This window comes from Camelina sativa, chromosome 4 (assembly GCF_000633955.1).
Source record: "Camelina sativa cultivar DH55 chromosome 4, Cs, whole genome shotgun sequence".
Classification (NCBI taxonomy): Eukaryota; Viridiplantae; Streptophyta; class Magnoliopsida; order Brassicales; family Brassicaceae; genus Camelina; species Camelina sativa.
In genome coordinates, this window is record NC_025688.1 from 24307362 (window position 1) to 24326962 (window position 19601).

General features: G+C 36.9%; 5 protein-coding genes and 1 long non-coding RNA gene across 8 annotated transcripts in view; 2 read left to right on the forward strand and 4 right to left on the reverse strand.

Moving 5' to 3' along the window:
- LOC104782197 (WD repeat-containing protein 44-like) lies at positions 1129-4932 on the reverse strand. Its single transcript, XM_010507061.2, has 6 exons — positions 2847-4932; positions 2597-2754; positions 2458-2509; positions 2280-2362; positions 2101-2194; positions 1129-2005 (listed from the first exon to the last, which is right to left on the reverse strand). The coding sequence occupies exons 1-6, from the start codon at positions 4552-4554 to the stop codon at positions 1329-1331; spliced, it is 2772 nt and encodes a 923-aa protein (XP_010505363.1). The 5' UTR covers positions 4555-4932; the 3' UTR covers positions 1129-1328.
- Positions 6267-6970, forward strand: LOC109132590. The gene is made up of 2 exons (XR_002037611.1): positions 6267-6348; positions 6448-6970. It is a non-coding gene; the product is annotated as an uncharacterized LOC109132590 (long non-coding RNA).
- LOC104782198 (protein FAR-RED ELONGATED HYPOCOTYL 1-like) lies at positions 6817-8126 on the reverse strand. 2 transcript variants are annotated; one of them, XM_010507063.2, is made up of 3 exons: positions 7991-8126; positions 7158-7633; positions 6817-7072 (listed from the first exon to the last, which is right to left on the reverse strand). In XM_010507063.2, the coding sequence occupies exons 1-3, from the start codon at positions 8041-8043 to the stop codon at positions 6996-6998; spliced, it is 606 nt and encodes a 201-aa protein (XP_010505365.1). In that variant the 5' UTR covers positions 8044-8126; the 3' UTR covers positions 6817-6995. The 2 variants fall into 2 exon arrangements, with proteins under 2 accessions (XP_010505365.1, XP_010505364.1); XM_010507062.2 differs by having other exon boundaries at positions 6817-7075.
- Positions 8516-10919, reverse strand: LOC104782199 (glucose-induced degradation protein 4 homolog). Its single transcript, XM_010507065.2, has 8 exons — positions 10765-10919; positions 10626-10684; positions 9571-9714; positions 9400-9473; positions 9259-9313; positions 9124-9186; positions 8895-9022; positions 8516-8821 (listed from the first exon to the last, which is right to left on the reverse strand). The coding sequence occupies exons 1-8, from the start codon at positions 10808-10810 to the stop codon at positions 8743-8745; spliced, it is 648 nt and encodes a 215-aa protein (XP_010505367.1). The 5' UTR covers positions 10811-10919; the 3' UTR covers positions 8516-8742.
- LOC104782201 (phosphoribosylaminoimidazole carboxylase, chloroplastic) lies at positions 10992-16006 on the forward strand. The gene is made up of 18 exons (XM_010507066.2): positions 10992-11088; positions 11203-11228; positions 11526-11749; positions 12170-12391; positions 12486-12597; positions 12678-12740; positions 12845-12983; positions 13283-13338; positions 13418-13491; positions 13583-13730; positions 13806-13979; positions 14102-14189; positions 14292-14402; positions 14597-14694; positions 15037-15154; positions 15234-15328; positions 15446-15552; positions 15657-16006. Exons 3-18 carry the CDS (start codon positions 11526-11528, stop codon positions 15748-15750), a joined length of 1923 nt encoding a protein of 640 aa, XP_010505368.1. The 5' UTR covers positions 10992-11088; positions 11203-11228; the 3' UTR covers positions 15751-16006.
- The window catches only part of LOC104782202 (protein CER1-like 2), a 4258-nt gene continuing 2253 nt past the window's right edge, over positions 17597-19601 (reverse strand). The window contains exons 5-10 of one of the 2 annotated variants that reach the window (XM_019244326.1): positions 19280-19591; positions 19091-19198; positions 18787-18987; positions 18288-18386; positions 18031-18204; positions 17597-17910 (exon numbers count right to left, since the gene is read on the reverse strand). In XM_019244326.1, the coding sequence (XP_019099871.1) occupies positions 17701-17910; positions 18031-18204; positions 18288-18386; positions 18787-18987; positions 19091-19198; positions 19280-19591 (1104 nt within the window). In that variant the 3' untranslated portion in view covers positions 17597-17700. The remainder of the gene's footprint in view (positions 17911-18030; positions 18205-18287; positions 18387-18786; positions 18988-19090; positions 19199-19279; positions 19592-19601) is intronic. The other variant, XM_010507067.1, reaches the window with a different exon arrangement.

Consider the following 19601-nt stretch of genomic DNA (forward strand, 5'->3'; position numbering starts at 1 on the left):
CATTAAATGTAAAAACTTTCCAAAAAGTATTTTTGAGCAAAAACTGCTGCAAAAATACTAGTATAGATTATTGACATAGCTATAACAAATCAATTTAGAGTCTTTATAGTTTCTAAATTTTATATCAAGTTTCAATATATTAAAAATATTTCAAAAGAAATTATTTAAAGTTTATTCTATTATATAAAATTCAACAAAAAAATATAAAATTAAATTTAAATAGTCAAATTTTGACCCGTTACTCAGAAATTTTTTTAATTCAATAGATACTATTTTTAAAGAATAATATTATTAAAGTTTGAATATTTTCTAGATTTAATAATTTATATTTGTAATTAAAAATTCAACTTATGTTATATCCGGAAATAAAACTATTTTTTTTAATTATAATAAATAATATGATAATTTATTTGTTTCACAAAATGGAATCATATATAAAAATGAAAGGTGAAGTATAATGATAATTAACAAATTAATATGTTAAGTTAGATATCAAAAGATTTTATTTGATGAATAATTTAATAAAAGAAATTAATATGGTAAATTAGATGATATGATTCTTTAGAATATTCTATTTAAGATTTTTTGTATAACATATTTATAACCAATTAATCTATCAATTAATGTATAACCTATTTGTAACCAACTTAAAATTATATAGTCTAGACAATTGTGTACTTCCCTTTTATCATAAAGGGGATACAAGATGGATATTGCTTTCGTCACATTCATAGTCCTCGCTTGTCTTGCTGCCATTCTTCTCGTATGTTGTGTCATCTCTGGTTGCAGCAATTGGGGCGAGGAGAAGTATCTGTCCGATGCTTTTGATCTAGAAAATGGTCAAACGGGAACAAAAGATGTTCCAAGTTTGACCAGCACTGGCCATCATTAATCATCATGATAACAACAATAATGACGGTCACCACAACATCATCGTTAATTTTCCGGTGGAGACTCTTCTGGTGGCTGTCATCGTTAATTTTCGATGATGTAGCTTGTAGATTTTATTTACATAGTAATTTACAGAACATTCCATTTACTTTCGTTTATTTTTATTTTTTTTTCGTATATTCAATTGTTTGTTATCAAATAGATGTAGAGATCGAGAAAACGCAGAAAACAAAAGTGGAGCAAATTGTTTTTGATTTCTATTTAGAAAACTACACAAATTTTTGTTTGTGTTGTGTTGATGATTACAAATACAAGATATTTTGAACGTCGAGAGAGGTTCTTAACACTATATAAGGCAGTTTCTTTACGTACTCTACAAGTAAGTAACAAAGATACAAATCAAGAAATTAAACACCGATCGATTCGTTCCTTTCAAATCAAAAGAGTGTCGTTTGGCGACCGATTCTTCTTGGTAAGCCAAAATTTTGGTAAGATCTGATCTCGCCATGTACTGTTGCCGTTACAATCACCATCCCCCAAGCCGTTGGCTGTATAGTGTGTGGACCATGGCCACCACTGTCGAACCACGACCATGAAGATAACCTTGATGATGTGTTTATCGATGGGGATTCCCCAAACCTTGATGAATGCTGCTCTGAACCGTTCATACTCGACGACGCGCTGAAGCTTCCCAGCTCCGGTCCCGCCTCTTCCTCTGGTTGCTGAGGACTCTGCGTAGCGGCTTTCTTAGGCATTGGAGGTAACCCCGGTTTTTTATTGCGGTTGGATGTAGTTGGTGCTGTCGCAGAGGATTCTTCTCTTGTTGGTGAGCTTGTGGAGGATGAAGGCTGGCTTGAAGTGGATATGCGCTTTGAGTGGCGTTTAGAGTGAATCTGAACCGGTGGTGGCTCGCCTCTAACATGACCGTGCCAAGGAACAGCGGCTGAGACATCTTTGCAGTGAAAATGTTCGTGAGATTGTGTCGTCACTGTTGATCTTGTTCGGTGACTGTCGTTCTTCCACAAGTAAACCTGAGAGTCTTCGCTCGCACAGATTATGTATCTCCCGTCCTGGCTATATGAAGCAGAGAGTTGGCTGCACGTGTTTCTAAAGCCTGTCAACAAAAGTATCAGTTTTGTTAGCTGCATATATCGATTTGATCACGCTGTTGTTTGTGTATCTCTAACTGGTGGCTTGTAGAGAATTAACCTTTGAACTTGTGAATAACTTCAGAACCGTCTAAAATTCGAATCCGTGAATCAGCTGATGTGACAAGAACTTCGGATGGATTCACCGGGGAAAACTATATAATGCATCAACTTGTAAACATTTTATGGTGTTTGTTTACTCAAGTCTTAAAGAGGAGTTTTGGTTTTTAGGACACGAACCTGAAAACTGGTGATCTTCCTTCTCGCTTGTGATTTCTTATTGCTTTGAACATCAATCTGACTAGTTTGATTCAGCTTACAATCTGTTCTACAGAAGAAGAAAAAAAAACGCATAGCAATGAAAAGGAGTATTCAACTAGGAAGTGATGTTTTGAATCAGAAAGAGCTTAGGAAGAACCTTCTGTATCGTAAGCACGGCAAATTCCTTTATGTGACCCGATAAGTGCACCCTTCAATCGGAGAAAAAAACAAGATTTCCATCATTGAAAAAAAGGAACTTATCTATTGAAGACTACTGCAAGAAACAGAGCAAATACCTGACCGTCTGGAGTGTAGCAAGCAGCAGTGACCATTTCATGAAGATCACTCCATTCCACAACATGTCGATCTTGTATGCTCCATATCCTTATCTTAGCGTCAAGTGATCCACTTAAGAAATAATTTTCATCCACTGGGCTGAACTGAATACATGTCACTGTTGAATCAATGTGAAAATGGTCAAAAGGGAATGCAGCAAAATTATAGCTAGATGTAAAAGACCGGATAAAAAAAAGATGTATATCTCACCGTAGTCATTGTGGGCAAACAATTTGAGACATGTTTTGGTTTCTAGATCCCATAACCTGACTGTTTTGTCCATGGAAGACGAAAGCAGAAGCTGAGATTTGGACCAAGACAGATCCAAAATAGCATCCAAATGACCTTTCAAAGAGCAAACAGGCTTATCAGAAAAGGAGAAGACGGTTTCAGGAACATGTACGTAATCCGGGATGTGATTGCTTCTTCTTCCGGAGGCGCTTTTCCCTTTCTTTTTCTTGTCCGTCATCTCATTCCCACCGCCTGATCTTTCCCCAGAGTCACAAAGTGAAGGATGAATAGGAGTAAGACTCCCTTCATTCATAGACATCAGCTCACATTCTTGAACCTCCCACACATGAATGACTCTATCAGCTCCTCCGCTCGCAAGATAATGAGCGTCTTGACTAAACTTGATAGTCCAAACCGCACCTTCATGAGCTTGAATCTCTTGACACATATGCAAAGCACTCAATTCCTTATAAGACTTCCCAGTAGGTCTCACTTTCACCCACTCATTAGCTTTACCATGTTTATTACTATCTTTCCCTTTTCTAGGACTATCCGTGGAGGTGCTTCCATCGCTAACATCTTTATCCGCAACACGTAAACTCATAGAATGAGCAACACCTTTAATGTTCTTCAACAAGGCAGCTCCTCTTCTCTTACTCAACCTCACACTTTTCGAAAGGTAGGAATTAAACTTCCTTAAATCCATAATAGGTTCGTAGTTAATCCTATTCACATTCTCTCTACGCATAAGCTCTTTAACCACAGGTGAATACCCAACACATTTCTCAAACTCCTCCAAAGTTAATTGCTTCCCTGTTTGTAAATCACTAAGCCTATTCCACATCCCATCTTCATCATACTCATTCACTATAAACTCTTTCCCTGTATCAAGATTCTTAATCAAGAAAAACGCACCAACCGCAGACGTCAACGCCTCTGAACCACCGCCACCGCCGCGGGGAGCCTTACCGTTTCGACAAACAGCAGGGGATGATTGTCTGATCGGAGTTTGGTAATGACAGATCCTCGTCCGTGTAGTAACTCCAATCGTCGAATAGGTTCTCGTGAGACGTTGCTTTGAGACTTTCCCTAAAATCTCATCTTTCCTCCTTTTCTCAATCAAGAACCTCTCGATATCAGATTCCGATCTCGACCGAGCAAGCATAACCGGAACGTGGTCATGATGATGATGATCGTGATCTTCAATCTCCGGTTCACCATTCGCCGTCATCTTCATCTTCATCTTATCATCACTATTGATAGCAGTAGCAGCGTTAGAAACAACGCGGCGGATGGAAACAGCAGCACTGACCATATCTTTATTGCTAACAAGTCCCATCCCGTGGAGAAGACGACGACGCCGTTCCGAAATCGATCCGGGAGCAGCCATCCAGATATCGTAATCAGGAGACATGGCCGGCGTACGGAACTTTCTAGAGGCGGTGGTTAAGGAAGAGACGGCGGAGGAGAAGGAGAGACGACAATCGTCGAAATCTTCGTCTTCGTCATCGGAAGAAGAGGAGTTAGCAGCAGACATGTCGAAAGCTAAAGCAGAAGAGAGACGATCATGAGTTTCGAAGAACCTATCGTCGTCTTCGTCTTCTTCGAAATCACCTAATCCTTCCCAGTTCATCGCCATTGTTCTCTTCCGATTCATTTTGTTGTTTCCTCCGTTTCTTTCTTCCATTGTCTTCTTCTTCAACAACAAAACGAATTCGATCGAAATTGAATTTGAGAAACAGATTTTGATTTTTTTTTTTTTTTTTTCAGGGCAGCGTTATGGAAGGATGGGCAAATCGGGAAATATGGGGGAAAGTGTCGAAGACGTGTTTTGTAATAAGACAATTCATCTCTTCACGTTCATTTAAGATCTTTCTTATTTCAAAACAAAAAGGTCGTGGAAGCATGTTTTGCTTCCGTCATACTTCAAAAGATCTAATTTACGTTTGGGTTCTTCGACTCTATATAATACTAGTATTAGATAGAAGTATATTTTAGCATCATACATCTGGTGCTATAGTCTAAACATTTTAATACTTTAGGAATATTTTCAAATGTACAATATATAAGAGAGAGAGAGATGCATATCTCATAATCTCAAAAAGGTTTTAATAAGAAACCAAAAAAAGAAGTAGTAGTTGGGATGAGAACGAAAAAAAAAGAGGGCTGAGAATACATACATACACGTGTAAAAGAAATGACAACTGGGATGGGATCTCAGTCTCACTCTAATCTCTTCTCTCCTCTTTGATTATCCAGCATTTTCTGAAAAGAAATGAAATCGTTGATAACCATTGTAGCAAAACCTTTTAATGTCACTAAAAGAAGGCATAAAATTGGAGAGAAGGTAAGGAGAAATTACATAGTCTTTGAAAACGATAGGTCGTCCCATGCTCTGTATAATACTATAATTTCTTCCGTGAGTTCCAGTAAAACTCGCTTCTCTCTCTCAAATTTTCCACCGTTGACAATCATTTACCTAAAAAAAAGTATATCAATAACATGGAAATAACATAATAACATGTTCTACAATTTAAAATAATAAATTATATTAAAATTTGAAGACACAGAGGTTTAAAGAAATCCAGAAGAAAAAACCTGATTTATAAGAATGTAAAACAAAAAATAGTCGATGCAAGATATGGAGAAGATCAACCTTGAGAATTTTAAACAGACAGTAAAATAATTCATCGAGATTTAGGAGGAGAAGAGGTGGGGATCGTGGCCAATGAAAGAGAAAAGAGTTTTGAGAAAGAAAAAAGACAAAATAAAAGAAAAACGATAAAAAAAAAATTGTGCGAAACTGTGAACCGATAAAATGTTTTTTCTTTGATTTACTTTTTACCACGATCTTCTTTTTTTGTTTATTATTATTTTAAAAAATTACTATTTGTTATCACGTTGGTTGGTTTAACTGTTTTTGTTTTAAATTTTAATTATGTAATATCGATTTTCTGATTTTCGTTTTTTTCTTCCCATGATCTATTTATTGTTTTACAATTAATATTTTTTCTAACATGTCAAATTTTTATTGGTCAGATGACTTGTGCTTTATAGGATAAAGGATATATAATACGAAACAAAATCATATACATGTTATTAAACTTTACGTGTAACCCAAATCTTTTTATAAATATATAATAACACTAATTTTAAGGTTTTTTTATTTTTTTTAATATCAATTCTAAGATAGACATATAGGTGGTGATCTTGAACTTCATAAAGGGTAGTAAATAAAAAAAATGAATTCTCAATGGTTATGTAAGCTAAGATCAAAACAACACTTACAATTCATTCGGTTTATTTTGTGTCGGCATGTTGTGGACTATGATACAACTTCATGCGTGTCGTCGGCCCATACAAATAGATGTCAACATTAGAAATGTGACGAGGATAGCAGTGGAATGGGTGAATCTACCTTTTATTGCTCAGCTTTGGAAATTTCACAAGGCATCTAGAGAGTAGAGAACATGCACTTGAAGTAAGCATCCTAGCCAAGCTATATATATTTATACTCCATTTGATTTCAACAAACTCTTTCTAGATGTTTGATGTTTCCCTTTATCATCACTTCTTCTAGTTTTGTTTTGCTAAATCGTTTTAGACATACTGCTCGCATGGAACAGAGGACGTGAAGAATATGCAAGAAACAGAGAACATGAAGAGGAAGAAAATTAGAACGTAGCATATGCTGTTGTTCTTCTTCTCTAAGGCATTTTCATATGGTGAATTGTTTGTTGTTCTACTTCTAGCGGGAAACGGTATTTATATTAACCGATAATACTTATGGTAACTCTCCTTCATTACAGGAGCATCAAGGAAGGATCTTAGTTACTTTCAAGATCATCAGATTTTGTGATTCTAATTACTTCTATATCTGATTTAGACATAAGAAAATATGCCTATTTTTCCTGCAGCTAATCAATATCTTGAAAGTTGGAAAACTATAGAGCTGCAAAAAATTGTTTGTTGCTTTAATTTATCTGTAACCTGTTTACAAACTATAGAGCTCTCTAATCAGTTTTGAGTTTAACGTTTTAAGGTTTGACAAGAATCAAAACAGAATGAGTACAGCTCTCTATGTACATCTTCATATTTTTTCTTGTTGGAGTCTTTAACATTATTTCGTCACAACATTAGCGTTGAGAAATATTGTTCAAATTCTTGATCAATTGTAGGCTTCTTTGTGTCATGTAGAGTAGAATCTGCTGCACACATGAGAAACCTAGTTAGTGAATTTTCCGGTTCAGTGAATCAATATGGTCAAACCAAACACCGGTTTTTAATTACCTTGGTTAACCGGCCATCTCCCAGAGGACAGAACAAACTTAGCAGCATTACTACATCCTTTAGCTTCGTATACTTCTTCTCCTTCATCATCGAGATAGAGAATGTTTTCAATGTCTTTCTCTGAGTAATCCTCTAGTTTCTGAGTCCCATAGATGAAATCAAGATGGCTTTCTAAACAGGTCATCTTCTCTTCGCCCCTGCACGATCCGGATGATTCCTCTTTCATCTCAGCCTCATCATTGTTACAGTCCATAGAAGTTGTTGAGTTCACATATGACATGGAATACTCTGTATCAATCTCCGAGCCACCATTGGTATTGTCAGAACAAGCAACATTGGCTAAACAAACGTGCTTCGACAGAGGCAACAATGATAACTCAGTTTGATCTGTCTGAAATTTCCTCTTCTTGCTCACTTCTTCAACTGTTTCCATTTTCAACGCATTTTTACTACTACTGATGATCATGTGATGGAACCTGCAAATGAAACCGTGACACAACAACTCATATTAGGACTAAACATCTAGTGGATGAATCTTAATTCTTAATCATCAAACATATGAATCGAGTTTATTGATCTTAAACTTAATAAAAATGGAAACTTGTAAAATCTCAATGATCAAGTAACAACACTTCAATCATATTCAGCAGATATGAATACATATATAGGTTTGCTAATCAATAATCATAAAGAATCTTATTAATGTTTCTTTCAGAAACTTGAGAAGAAGCATAAGTAGAAAACTTGATCTCTACGTTAATTAAACACTAATTTTCCAAAACACAGAGATCTCTATAGAAAAGGTAATAAAACAAGAAGAGGAAAACTGAAACCTGCTAATCTCAGATGGCTTCTCGTTGTTGTTAACTAGTTCCACTTCAGGCATAGATCGCAGAGAGAGAGAGATAAGAGCTGGAAGATAATTGTTTTCTATCTCTTTATGCTCTTTCCCCTTTCGGGGAGTCGTAAAATCTGGAAACTGCAAACATTTTATAATGTAAAAATTAATCATCAAAGAGTACGACGCTCGACGTAAGAAAGTGTACTCCACGGACAGTTTTGAATCCGTTGATCTCGTCTATGCGGGGTTTGTGTACTACACGGTGAAAAGCATCTTGGGTATTGGAGAGGTGACCCATCTCCCTTTCACGGGACCGTTTTTTTAATTTTATCTTTTTTTTTAGCTTTTCGCTCCATACGATTTTGTAATCTTTTTATTTACTATTGTCCCATAACGATTTTATGGGATTTGGATGAGGTCTAGTTATGATAAGTATTTATCCTTTTTTTTTTTCTAAAAATAGAATAACATTTTCAAACAATTTCAAACTATTTGGTAATAGTTTTGAGATATATAATTACTAGAAATGAGATATGACTTAAAACATTAGATTGTACCATAATGACAAAAGAGTATTTTAGTTCTTACTGGTTTGGTCTGCTATCTAAAGCAAAAATATCCTACTATAAATAATCTTATAATAATTGACACGTCATAATGTACTGGATCACGTGCCTCGCATGTGCCCACGAGTGTATCATCATATGGGGCTGTCTGATGATGGTTTTGGCTTTTCAAGTTTCATCATTGCAACTCGTAAGAAGAAAAGCTGAAACCAGATCTTCCTTCGTTTACTGTTTTAAGCTCCAGCTTCTGAAACGGACTGGCCAAAACAATACTGATTTTATTAGCTTTTCACACCTCAAACAACAACAACAACATTTCTTTGGACTAACCTGCTGTTTGGATCATAATAGAAACCGCTGATGGATCCATCACTGCAGGAGAAGCATACGTAGTAAAATCCAGCTATTGTTAGTCCACAATCTGTGCCAACATTTACAAAGTATTGCTCTTTCCACCTCTGCACCGCAAGTAAATAAACCGGAGTTGCAGGAATTATATGGAATACTTGGAGATAAACTCTGATGATCAGTATTGATAAGAGAAAACTGAGAGTTGTACCATAAATATATAAGGGTAATTGTTAAGATCCAATTGCCTGCCACCGTCAGACTCAACTTGTCCCTGCAGGATTAAGCTCAGAACGTTGCTTAAGAGGTGATAATGACCCTACAAGCAAAGTTACTTGAGCGTTACCTGAAGAGGCGAAAAAGATGGGAACTTTGACCAATGTCTCATATCATCTTCCCTCCTGTGACAACACAAATTCAAAATTTTATTTTACCCTAAGAAATCATCAGTTTCATATCTTCAAGAAAAAAGGGGTTTGGGACATACGTGGCTTCCCATTTTCCGGTGTAGAAAGTATAATTCTTTCCATCAACAATTTCCCCTTCCCAGAAGGTTATAACCTGACACGCATAACAACAATCAAGAATCATTCCTGTGATTGTATTCCAAGGGAAAGTAACATGAAGACAACAAACGAGTAAGAGTGTAAGGGCTTACAGGAGTGTCTGCCATGGGAACGTTTAGAGCTTCCATGGTACCACAAAGATAGCCATGCTCAAGGTCAATTCCCTGTATCTGGACGTTAACTCTCCAAGCTTCCTCCTTCTGTTGATTAGAGACATTTTGCGTACCAGAAAATGCCTGCAGCATAAAAACATGTGCATATGCCACAACTCAAAAGCCTTCATCTTATGTTCATTATGAATAATCAATCTCTCGAGCCAATACATGTTCTACAATTCCTACTACATACTCTAGATACAAGTGAACTTGGATTTTAACATGAAAAAAAAAGATATCAAGCCAGTCAAAGGCAACTTCTACTTCATCTAAAATTAAATCAGCATTACTCTACAATCTTTATGCAATTAGAGCATTGGTAATTGCAGAAAAAAGGAAGAAAGTATATCAGTATATGGCCCCATGATGTTTGGTGCCTGCCTATGAATGATGCTTTGTGTCTAGTCTAAACAACGAGGCACAAGATCTTTAAGTTTTTTTTGCTTTTCTAAGTAGCTAAAAGACTAAAACAACATGGAAATTATAACTTCACTTCCAGTCTTGCAATAGCCCCACTCCCAAAAAAATTACATTTAAGTATATTAACAAACCCTTATGAAGCAGAGTTTCTATAACTACCACAGTCGATCGACTGAACCAACAGAAAATTAGCAATTCTAGTGATTTCAAGTATTCAGAACTTCTCAACCCTCGCAGCAATTTCACCTTTACAGATAAGAAACCTGAAGATAATGTCTTTATTTGTATATAGGTAGGTATACTCAGATTCTGCGTACACATTAGGCTATGTTCATAAAAAGAGTGTACATACATATCCTAGTGAGTGTATAGTCCTTCAATACTCCCCCACAACCTCTTTCTATGGTCAGACATTAATAAAACAAATTTGTTAAACGAAGAGAGCAGCTTGTGAATCCAAGTATTAAGATTTATCATCATCCAATTACAATCCTAGAAAGAAATTTCTAGTTTTTACACCAACGGTTTATGCAAAATAACATTTTTTTCTCTTCATTTATAAATCGTTTTACCTGGCCAGCGCCAAGAAGTGAACTAGGCGGAAGCTGTGATCGATTCCCAGGATCAGTTCCTAGATGACAACAATTTGAATGAATGAGCGAGAGAACCACAAATTCAGGAATAAGAACAAACCAAAGAAGCGATCAACACCTGAAACTTGAGCAGGCGTGTTGCTCTCAACGACTCTCACCGGCATTTTCTTCCCCCTCCTTGCCGTCTGATAAAAATCCGATCTTTGGTGCGACCAAATCAAATTATGGAGCTTTAATTAACGAGATGGGATCGAACCGATTGTACCCGGTTCGATTTTTCTAAACCGAGTGAAATTATACAGCGGGATTAGGCTTCTCCGGTTTACTCACCACTATGAGAAAACCTCACAAAAACCTTTTCTCCCTCCTCCGTCAGACCGAATCTTCTCTCTCTCTATCTCTCTCTCCTCGCCGGCGCCTCTGAATTCTTCGACTTCCGAAGGTAGTGTTATTGGTCGATTACAAAGGAAGAAGCTTTTATTCACCTCTGTTATCGAACTTGCTTTATAAAAATCTAACCTTTGGACCTGACTTCTCTACTCTTCTCTTTGTCTAGCCGCTTCTGTCACCACTCGACACCAGGTTTGTCTCCTTCTCAATTTGAAGCCATTCTAGTGTCACAATTCGTGGCTGTATTAGTTTTAGTTGTTGACCTTTCCTTGCTTCGTTCGTTAGTTTAGTTGTTGACTGTAAGAATGTTACTGGAATCTATTCACATTGGTTTAGCTATTGATATTGACTTAGGTTTGCTTGAGTTCATCCTTTATTTTGGTCTACCATACTTTTTTCATGTTACTTAATTGCATACTTGTGAACGGTGCTAAAAGCAGTATGTTCTGAGTGTAATTGTTCCTAAGTTTTTTTTGTATTGCATTGTAGATGTTGCTTCTGAAGCCAAGCTCAGCTGCTGCTCTTTTCTCTGGAAATACAACTCCAGTCCTCCATACTTCTCGCTTTACCGACAGAGTTAAACCTTTTCCAGTGAGCAAAACTCTGTTGTCCCAGATTTTGACAATGGCAAATTTGCAGAAGCTTCCCACTTCGTCATCTGGGAAATTGAATCCGGTGTTAGCCTGCAGCTCTCACGAAGCTTCTCCTATCAGGTACCTTATGTCCCCTGTACTTTTGATTTTGTGTACACGACATCTTTTAGTTTGGATATACGCTTAATTAGGTTGCAAATCTTATGTGTTTTGAGTATAATGGTGTCACATCATAATCATTTGTCTCAAGTATGTGTATGTTCTTGATTCTTATTATTTTCTTGTCTATTGTGATTATGCTGGTTAGAAAGATAGATAAGAATTGATCAATTAAGCTTGCATTTATTAATCTTTGGAAATGAAGAAAACTTTCTCTTTTCTTGTAAGTGTCATGGACTTCAGAAATTTCATAGCTGTTGTGGTTAAGATTGCATCACACCAATTGCAATGAAGCAAAATGTTAAGAAACTAGCTGTGCTTCTCTGCTCGTTTCTCTATTACTATGAATTTCTAATGTTATTTTTCTTTTCTCTTTGAAAGTGAGAATAACGAGAATAAACATGCCCATGGAGTTTCTGAGAAAATTGTTGGAGTTCTTGGGGGTGGACAATTGGGTCGTATGCTTTGCCAAGCTGCTTCTCAACTGGCTATCAAAGTGATGATTTTAGATCCTTCAGAAAATTGTTCAGCAAGTGCATTGTCTTACGGTCACATGGTTGATAGCTTTGACGACAGTACTACAGTAGAAGAGTTTGCAAAAAGGTCTCTTTTTTGTTTTGTTCTTGAATGCTTCAGATTCTCAATTCTTAATTTCATTACAATATTGATGGTTATTTTTGTTTATTGTCGTAGTTAGATGTGGAGTCTTGACTGTAGAAATTGAACATGTTGACGTGGAAACATTAGAGAAGCTTGAGAAACAAGGAGTGGATTGCCAACCGAAAGCTTCTACTATCAGAATAATACAGGTTTTCTAGTCTCTCAAATATTTTCATCAGATGGAGTTTTCCCAGCAATGTGATTTATACGAGGCAGTTTGATGTTCCAGGATAAATACATGCAAAAGGTTCATTTCTCTCAGCATGGTATCCCACTTCCAGAATTTATGGAGGTTAGGCCCTTGTTTATGCTTTCTTGAAAGAATCACTCATGAAGTTCTCCATGAATCATGAAGAGTATGTTAAATATTTTAACCCCTAAATCTCGCCACGTCAGATAGGCGATATTGAAGGAGCAAGAAGAGCCGGTGAACTATTTGGTTACCCTCTTATGATCAAGAGCAAACGGTTGGCTTATGATGGACGTGGAAATGCAGTTGCCAACAACCAAGATGAGCTTTCTTCTGCTGTAACGGGTAAACCCTTAACTACCATATGTAATGTGGTTTCACAGTATCTAGTAACAGTCGAACCAGTTAATCGTGTACTATGCTACAGTCATTGTGGAAACAAGAAATTGTGAGTTACATGAACAATAATGCTCTCATGTGAAACTAGCAATAGTGTTCTGAGACATTCATTGACTTTTATTCTTAAGTTGGTATTAAGACCTGTCACCTATGTTTGTAATAGATTCCTAATGACATACCTTTTTAGCTCTACAGCATAACCTATATTTTCCTGCTTTTGCGTCAATATGTTTTCTCTTTTCCAGCTCTTGGAGGTTTCAGTCGTGGTTTGTATGTTGAGAAATGGGCACCTTTTGTCAAGGTAAACGATGATAAAATTTGTTTGCTTTCGTAACTTATTGAGCTCTGTCGTGTATAATCGGTTACATATCAAATTTTAGGAGTTAGCAGTTATTGTGGCTAGGGGAAAAGATGGTTCTATGGTTTGTTATCCCGTTGTTGAAACTATTCACAGGTAACTCAAAACTCCACCAAATATTATTTATAAGATTGAAAGATATGTTACAAATTTTTACTTTCTACTAACACCTTGAAATACACTCTAGGGATAACATATGCCATATAGTTAAAGCACCTGCAGATGTGCCTTGGAAGATCAACAAACTTGCAACCGATGTTGCGCAAAAGGCTGTTGGTTCTTTAGAAGGCGCTGGTGTTTTTGCAGTTGAGCTGTTCTTGACAGAGGATAGTCAGGTATATTCATACATTTTAGGAACTCTACCGTTTCGGTTTTCATTTTTAACTTATCAGAGTTTTAGTTCCTCACAGATCCTGCTAAACGAAGTTGCACCTAGACCACATAACAGTGGCCATCAAACAATCGAGTGCTGTTATACTTCACAGTTTGAACAACACTTGCGGGCTGTGGTTGGTCTTCCACTTGGTGATCCGTCAATGAGAACTCCGGCATCCATTATGTACAATATATTGGGAGAAGATGATGTAATTGATTTTGGTTTTTACTTTATCATTTGAAGTTTCTTGATAACAATACCCATTCAATTATCTTTCTATCCGTTTAACGAAGATGTAGTGGCCTTTGGTTTCAATTTTTCAAATTTCAGGGAGAAGCTGGTTTCAAATTGGCTCATCGGCTAATTGCAAGGGCTATGTGTATTCCAGGTGCATCTGTTCATTGGTATGAAAAGCCAGGTTAGATTTTTGTTCCCTTACGGTTTTCTTCTGGTGTGTTGCCAGTTTTTGTGAACGACCTTGATTACTCACAAAGCTTGTACGATAAACTCTTATTGTCAGAAATGAGAAAGCAGAGGAAGATGGGTCACATCACTCTTGTTGGGCAGTCTATGGGTGTTTTGGAACAAAGGTTACATTGTATATTAAGTGAGCAAAGCCACCAAGTAGACGGTCAGTTTCCGTAGCATCATTTGGTATCAATATGTTATAGGCTTTTAGTTTCCAAATGCCTTCAGACTTAACTTACCAAAATCTGTTGTATAACCTTTTTGTGAAACTACCGCCATTTTCATGATTGTTGAACCCTTCATGATTTTCAAAGTATCTGATAAAAATATTTGTTGCTTGTTGTTTGTACATTGCAGAGACACCTCGTGTTGGCATCATCATGGGTTCAGACTCGGACCTTCCTGTAATGAAGGATGCTGCCAAAATTCTGGACCTGTTTGGTGTGACACATGAGGTAAATTTTAAGATCTGCTCTAATAATTGAATTTGGCACGACTTACATGAGGTAATTATAATCCACTGAAGACAGATATAAAAAACATGACATTTGTAATTTGGTAAAACTAGTTGTGAAGAAGCTCAAATATAGTCCAGTATGTCAGGTCTTATGTATAGTACATACTCTGTAATCAAAGATATGCATTGCCGAATATATGGCCACATTGATAGTGGCCTCAATTTTCGGAAGCAGCTTCTCCTATCAAATATGAAGGGTTTTTTCATGTTTTATCACAACAAAATTCATTGCCTCAAACTGTGCAACTGAATGGTACAATATGGTATCATTTGCTTACAGGTAAAGATAGTTTCTGCTCATCGCACCCCGGAGATGATGTTTACATACGCAACCTCAGCTCATAGTCGAGGCGTTCAAGTTATCATTGCAGGTGCTGGTGGTGCTGCTCACTTACCAGGTATGTCTTTAACATAAAACTCATCTTGTCCCTCCCACAAGATTGTTACCGTAAAGGATTGGGTTTTCTTGGAATTTAGGTATGGTTGCTTCACTCACTCCTTTGCCTGTGATTGGTGTCCCTGTCCGTGCTACCCGTTTGGATGGAGTTGATTCACTTCTCTCCATCGTTCAGGTACACTATTCATTGCATCATAATTAACTTCAGCTATTAATTTTCTTGCAACATTTGAAACGATTTAGGTCTGTTGTTCTTAAACCTTTCCATTTATCCTTTTTTTTATTACCAAAGATGCCTAGAGGTGTTCCTGTTGCGACAGTTGCAATAAACAATGCGACCAACGCAGCCCTGCTTGCAGTCCGGATGTTGGGAATCTCTGATACTGATCTTGTCTCAAGGTTCTTTTTCTTATCTTTTCTTCTGTTACATAAAGAGTCAGATAGAACAAGAACTAGGGAACCGTGTTATAAATGAGATATGTGAGTTTTGTTTGGTTGATCAGGATGAGTCAGTACCAGAAAGACATGAGAGATGAGAACATGGTTAAAGGAGAGAAACTTGAAAGAGAAGGTTGGGAATCATATTTGAACCAGTGAGCGTGTTATTGGGAATGAACCATCACGATTGATTTTGCTGCAACGAAGATCTTAAAGAGTGATCTGAGAGTTAGCCTCAATTCTTGAGTTAATTTTTTTTTTGTTGTTGTTGTAATTGTTATTGCCATTCGCTTAGCTTGGATGTAATTGAGTTTGTATTTCCTAAATGTCCATGAAAACTTTTTAACACTTAAAAATTGGATTTATCGGTTCATAGATTTCAATGTAATAATAAAAACCGAAGTAAGATAAACAAGTTGCAATGTATCGAAAGTTTAAAAAAAAAACACCAAAGAGCTTCTTCATCTTCTTCTTCTTTAACAGTCGTCGTCGTAAGAGAAGGTAGTCTTCTTACCGCAGAATCTGATCAAGTCGGATTTTTCCTCCTGTAGAAGGTTGTCTTCATACCAAAGCTTCTCTACAAGGTTGTACTTGTATCGGATTGGGTATGGAGCTCTCTCAACCACGTCAAGAAAAACCTTACTAAAAAAAGATTTACGATAGCGCAACATTTGACCATTCTTCTGTTCAAGCGCCTTGTCTGCTTCGTTAGCAGAAGCAAACTGAACAAAACCACATCCCACATGCTTACCCATGTGGTCTACAATAAGTCGAACACCAACAACTTGTCCAACATCTTTGAAAAAGAGATGATATCTCGTGTTTTAACTTGAGAAGGGAGATTGGAAACAAATAGAGTCTTGTTTCTTGCTTCCTCATCAACATAATCAGCAAGTCTTCCACTGCCACACCAAGGCTTTCTTGTCCAAGGCAGTCTTCGTAGCAAACCTTGTGATCCAAGGAATACATTGGTAGAGGGTGTATCTTCTTATTAGCCACATAAAGAGTGATCTTGCGATTGAGCAAACGTTTACCGTTCTTCTTTTCCAGCGCCTTTTTTGTTTCATGATCAGAAGCAAACTCAAGAAAGCCAAAGCCAGCATGCCTACCATCGTGTTTCATAGCAAGTCGAACATGAACGACACCTTTGAAGAAACCGATGATATCTTGTATATTAGCTTGGCGAGAGAGATGGGTAATACAGAGCGTATTTTTCATGAAGGCAGCTTCTTCTTCCTCGACAAAATCGGGAGTGACGTCGTCATTAAGTCCTTCCATTGTCTCCTCCTGATCATCATCAGACTTGTGCTGGAGACTAGTAGGATCAGCAAGAGCAAGTCCTTCCGTTATTAATGTCTCCTCGGATGTTTCCTTAAGTTTCTTCAGCATGGGTTTGGTCTCCAAATCATCATCATCTTCCAGGATTCGCTTACCAGATAAATTAGCCTCCTGATCAATATCAGACTTGTGCTGGAGACTAGGATCATCAGCAACTCCTTCCGTTAATGTCTCCTCGGATGTTACCTTTTGTTTCTTGAGAATCGGGTTGGTGTCCAAATCATCATCATCATCATCATCATCATCATCATCATCATCATCATCATAATCATAATCCGGCTTTCGCTTACCCAATAAATTGCCCATGGTGAAGATGAAAACTGCGACGGCTTATAATTTTCTGGTAGAGAGTTGAAGAGCAACGAGCAATATTTAAAAAGATCTCCAAAACCCTTTAGCCACTCTTTGAATCTATCTCTAAGGAAAGCTATTCTATGAATCTCTCTGCCTCTACCCTAAGGCCAAAGCGTAACTTATTTATACTAAATAGGATGATTAATACAACAGGCTTTTTTCCTCTTCTAAAACAAATAGGAATTGACAAATTTCCTTCTTCTTAAAGAAATAGAAAATTGAACAAATAGGAAATTGACAAATTTCCTTCTTCTTAAAGAAATAGAAAATTGAACAAAATAGGAAATTGACAATTTATTTTATTGTTGATTTTCAAAACTAAAGTTTTGATTTATATTAAATTTTAATGGATTACCAAAAGCTACAAGTTTACTTCTTAGAAACTATATTTTTGACGAATTAATTAAAATTAAACAATTAATTAGTACGAATTGTTGAATCCCTTGGGTCTCGAAAGATGGAAGAAGTACGTAGAGGTTGGAAACCATTTCGAAGAGCAGCTTCCCAAACCCTGGGAGAATTAAGGATTGAATTGTCGAGACCGCACTCGTGTTCCTCCCACCCTTCTAGCGAGTGTACTATCCCACCAACTCTCCATGCACTCATCACTCTCCTCCCCAGCCAATTCTATATATAGACACAAATGTGTTATTTAATTAAACACTTAGACACGATACGAAAATGTTCTGTTTCTGTTTGAAATTTACGTTTAGAGACTATTTTACTGAACTGAGAATGTTTATGTACCTCACAAGAATCAATGTTTTGGGCAGAGTGAGGGATGATCATAGCCGGAGTAGTATGGTAAACGCAGTCTTTTCGTAGTTTGTCAGGAGGAAATTGAGAGAAAGGAAGAAACATAGTTCCTTCTTTTGCCATCTTCTGCTCTTTTGTGCTTACTCCATCTCCCACCAACCAAATCTACATCATACGTTGCATATTTTTGTTATGTAATCTTGAATATGTCACAAATAATTTAATGTCATTTTGTAATTTACGCATACCATTGGATTGTAATTGGTTGTGAGCACCAGATTTTCCTTACAACTATCGTCCAAGAATTCGGCGAGCATGGAATGCTCTTCCTTGCGTAACACCATCACCTATTTAATACATTTGAGTATGAAAACCGATCAGAATTTTCTCTAAAATATCAATCATAATTTATTAGAATACTTTCAAAACTGTAAATATCTTAGGCAATTTCAAACACAATCCTAAGTAGGCCACGTGACATTGTTTACGTCTCAAAAGGCACCTATTAAACTATCAAAGGATTAATTAGATAGTGGCATATTGGCATAGCGTTTATATATGGATACTCCATTGACTTTATCTACGCTCGATCCTATTCTCACGCGAAATTAATTATAGAATAAAGTCAAATCTTTTCATTTCTTCAGTCCAAAATCCAAAACATTTTTTGTTCAAAGGGCCCATCCAAAATTCCAAATTTAAACCTTTGTTCAATCTTTTCATTTAATAAAAAGTTATGGGGTGTACCTTGATAGCATTTTGGCAAAGAGAAAAGACAATGGCACGAGCAACTTTTGTGACTTGGCCTCTAAAGAGAACCTCTCTGGTCCGAACAGGAATGCTATGAAGCACCACCTCAGCTGCAAGACTGCTTCCGTCCACAATCCTTATCTTTAGCTTTGGATGCTTCCTTACGTACATTTCTCCATACCCATTTAATTCTTCTCCCTGAGTATATCAATAATTATATAGGTTTTATTATATAGAGCTGATGATAAAACTTGTAAACATAAGAATAACCAATATAATTAATGTATTAATAATTGCATGCCTGGTTCATTAGCCCCAAACTCATTACTTTCACACCCTTTTTCTCCGCTTCAAGAATAGCCGACTCTATCATTTTGTTGATACATTCTTTCTGCTCCGGTGACATGTACTGTTGATTGGCAAATATAAATTATTAATGACAAATGTTAAATTATTTGATGTTTAAAGATTAGAGAAAGAGAAGAGATACATGAGAGGGGAACTTGGGAAGAAGGTGGGTGTGAAGTGTGAGATCACGGAACCGGTTTCTCTCGAAGACAAAGGTTCGAGAAGAGAAGGAAGTGAGGATGAAGGAGAGGATAAGAGTGAAGGGCTTCATGAGGAATAGGTAAAACCGGGAAGAGAGCGGGTGCGAGGAGAGGGAAGCAAAACCGAGACGAAGATGGTAAATAGAGTCGACTGATGTTAGATGGGTCAGATGAATCGCGTCAGGCTTTTCTTCTTCTTTCTCCAACGATGTTTCGTACAATGAGTCACTGCACTCGTCAGTAGTCCCATACATGTAGTCGTAC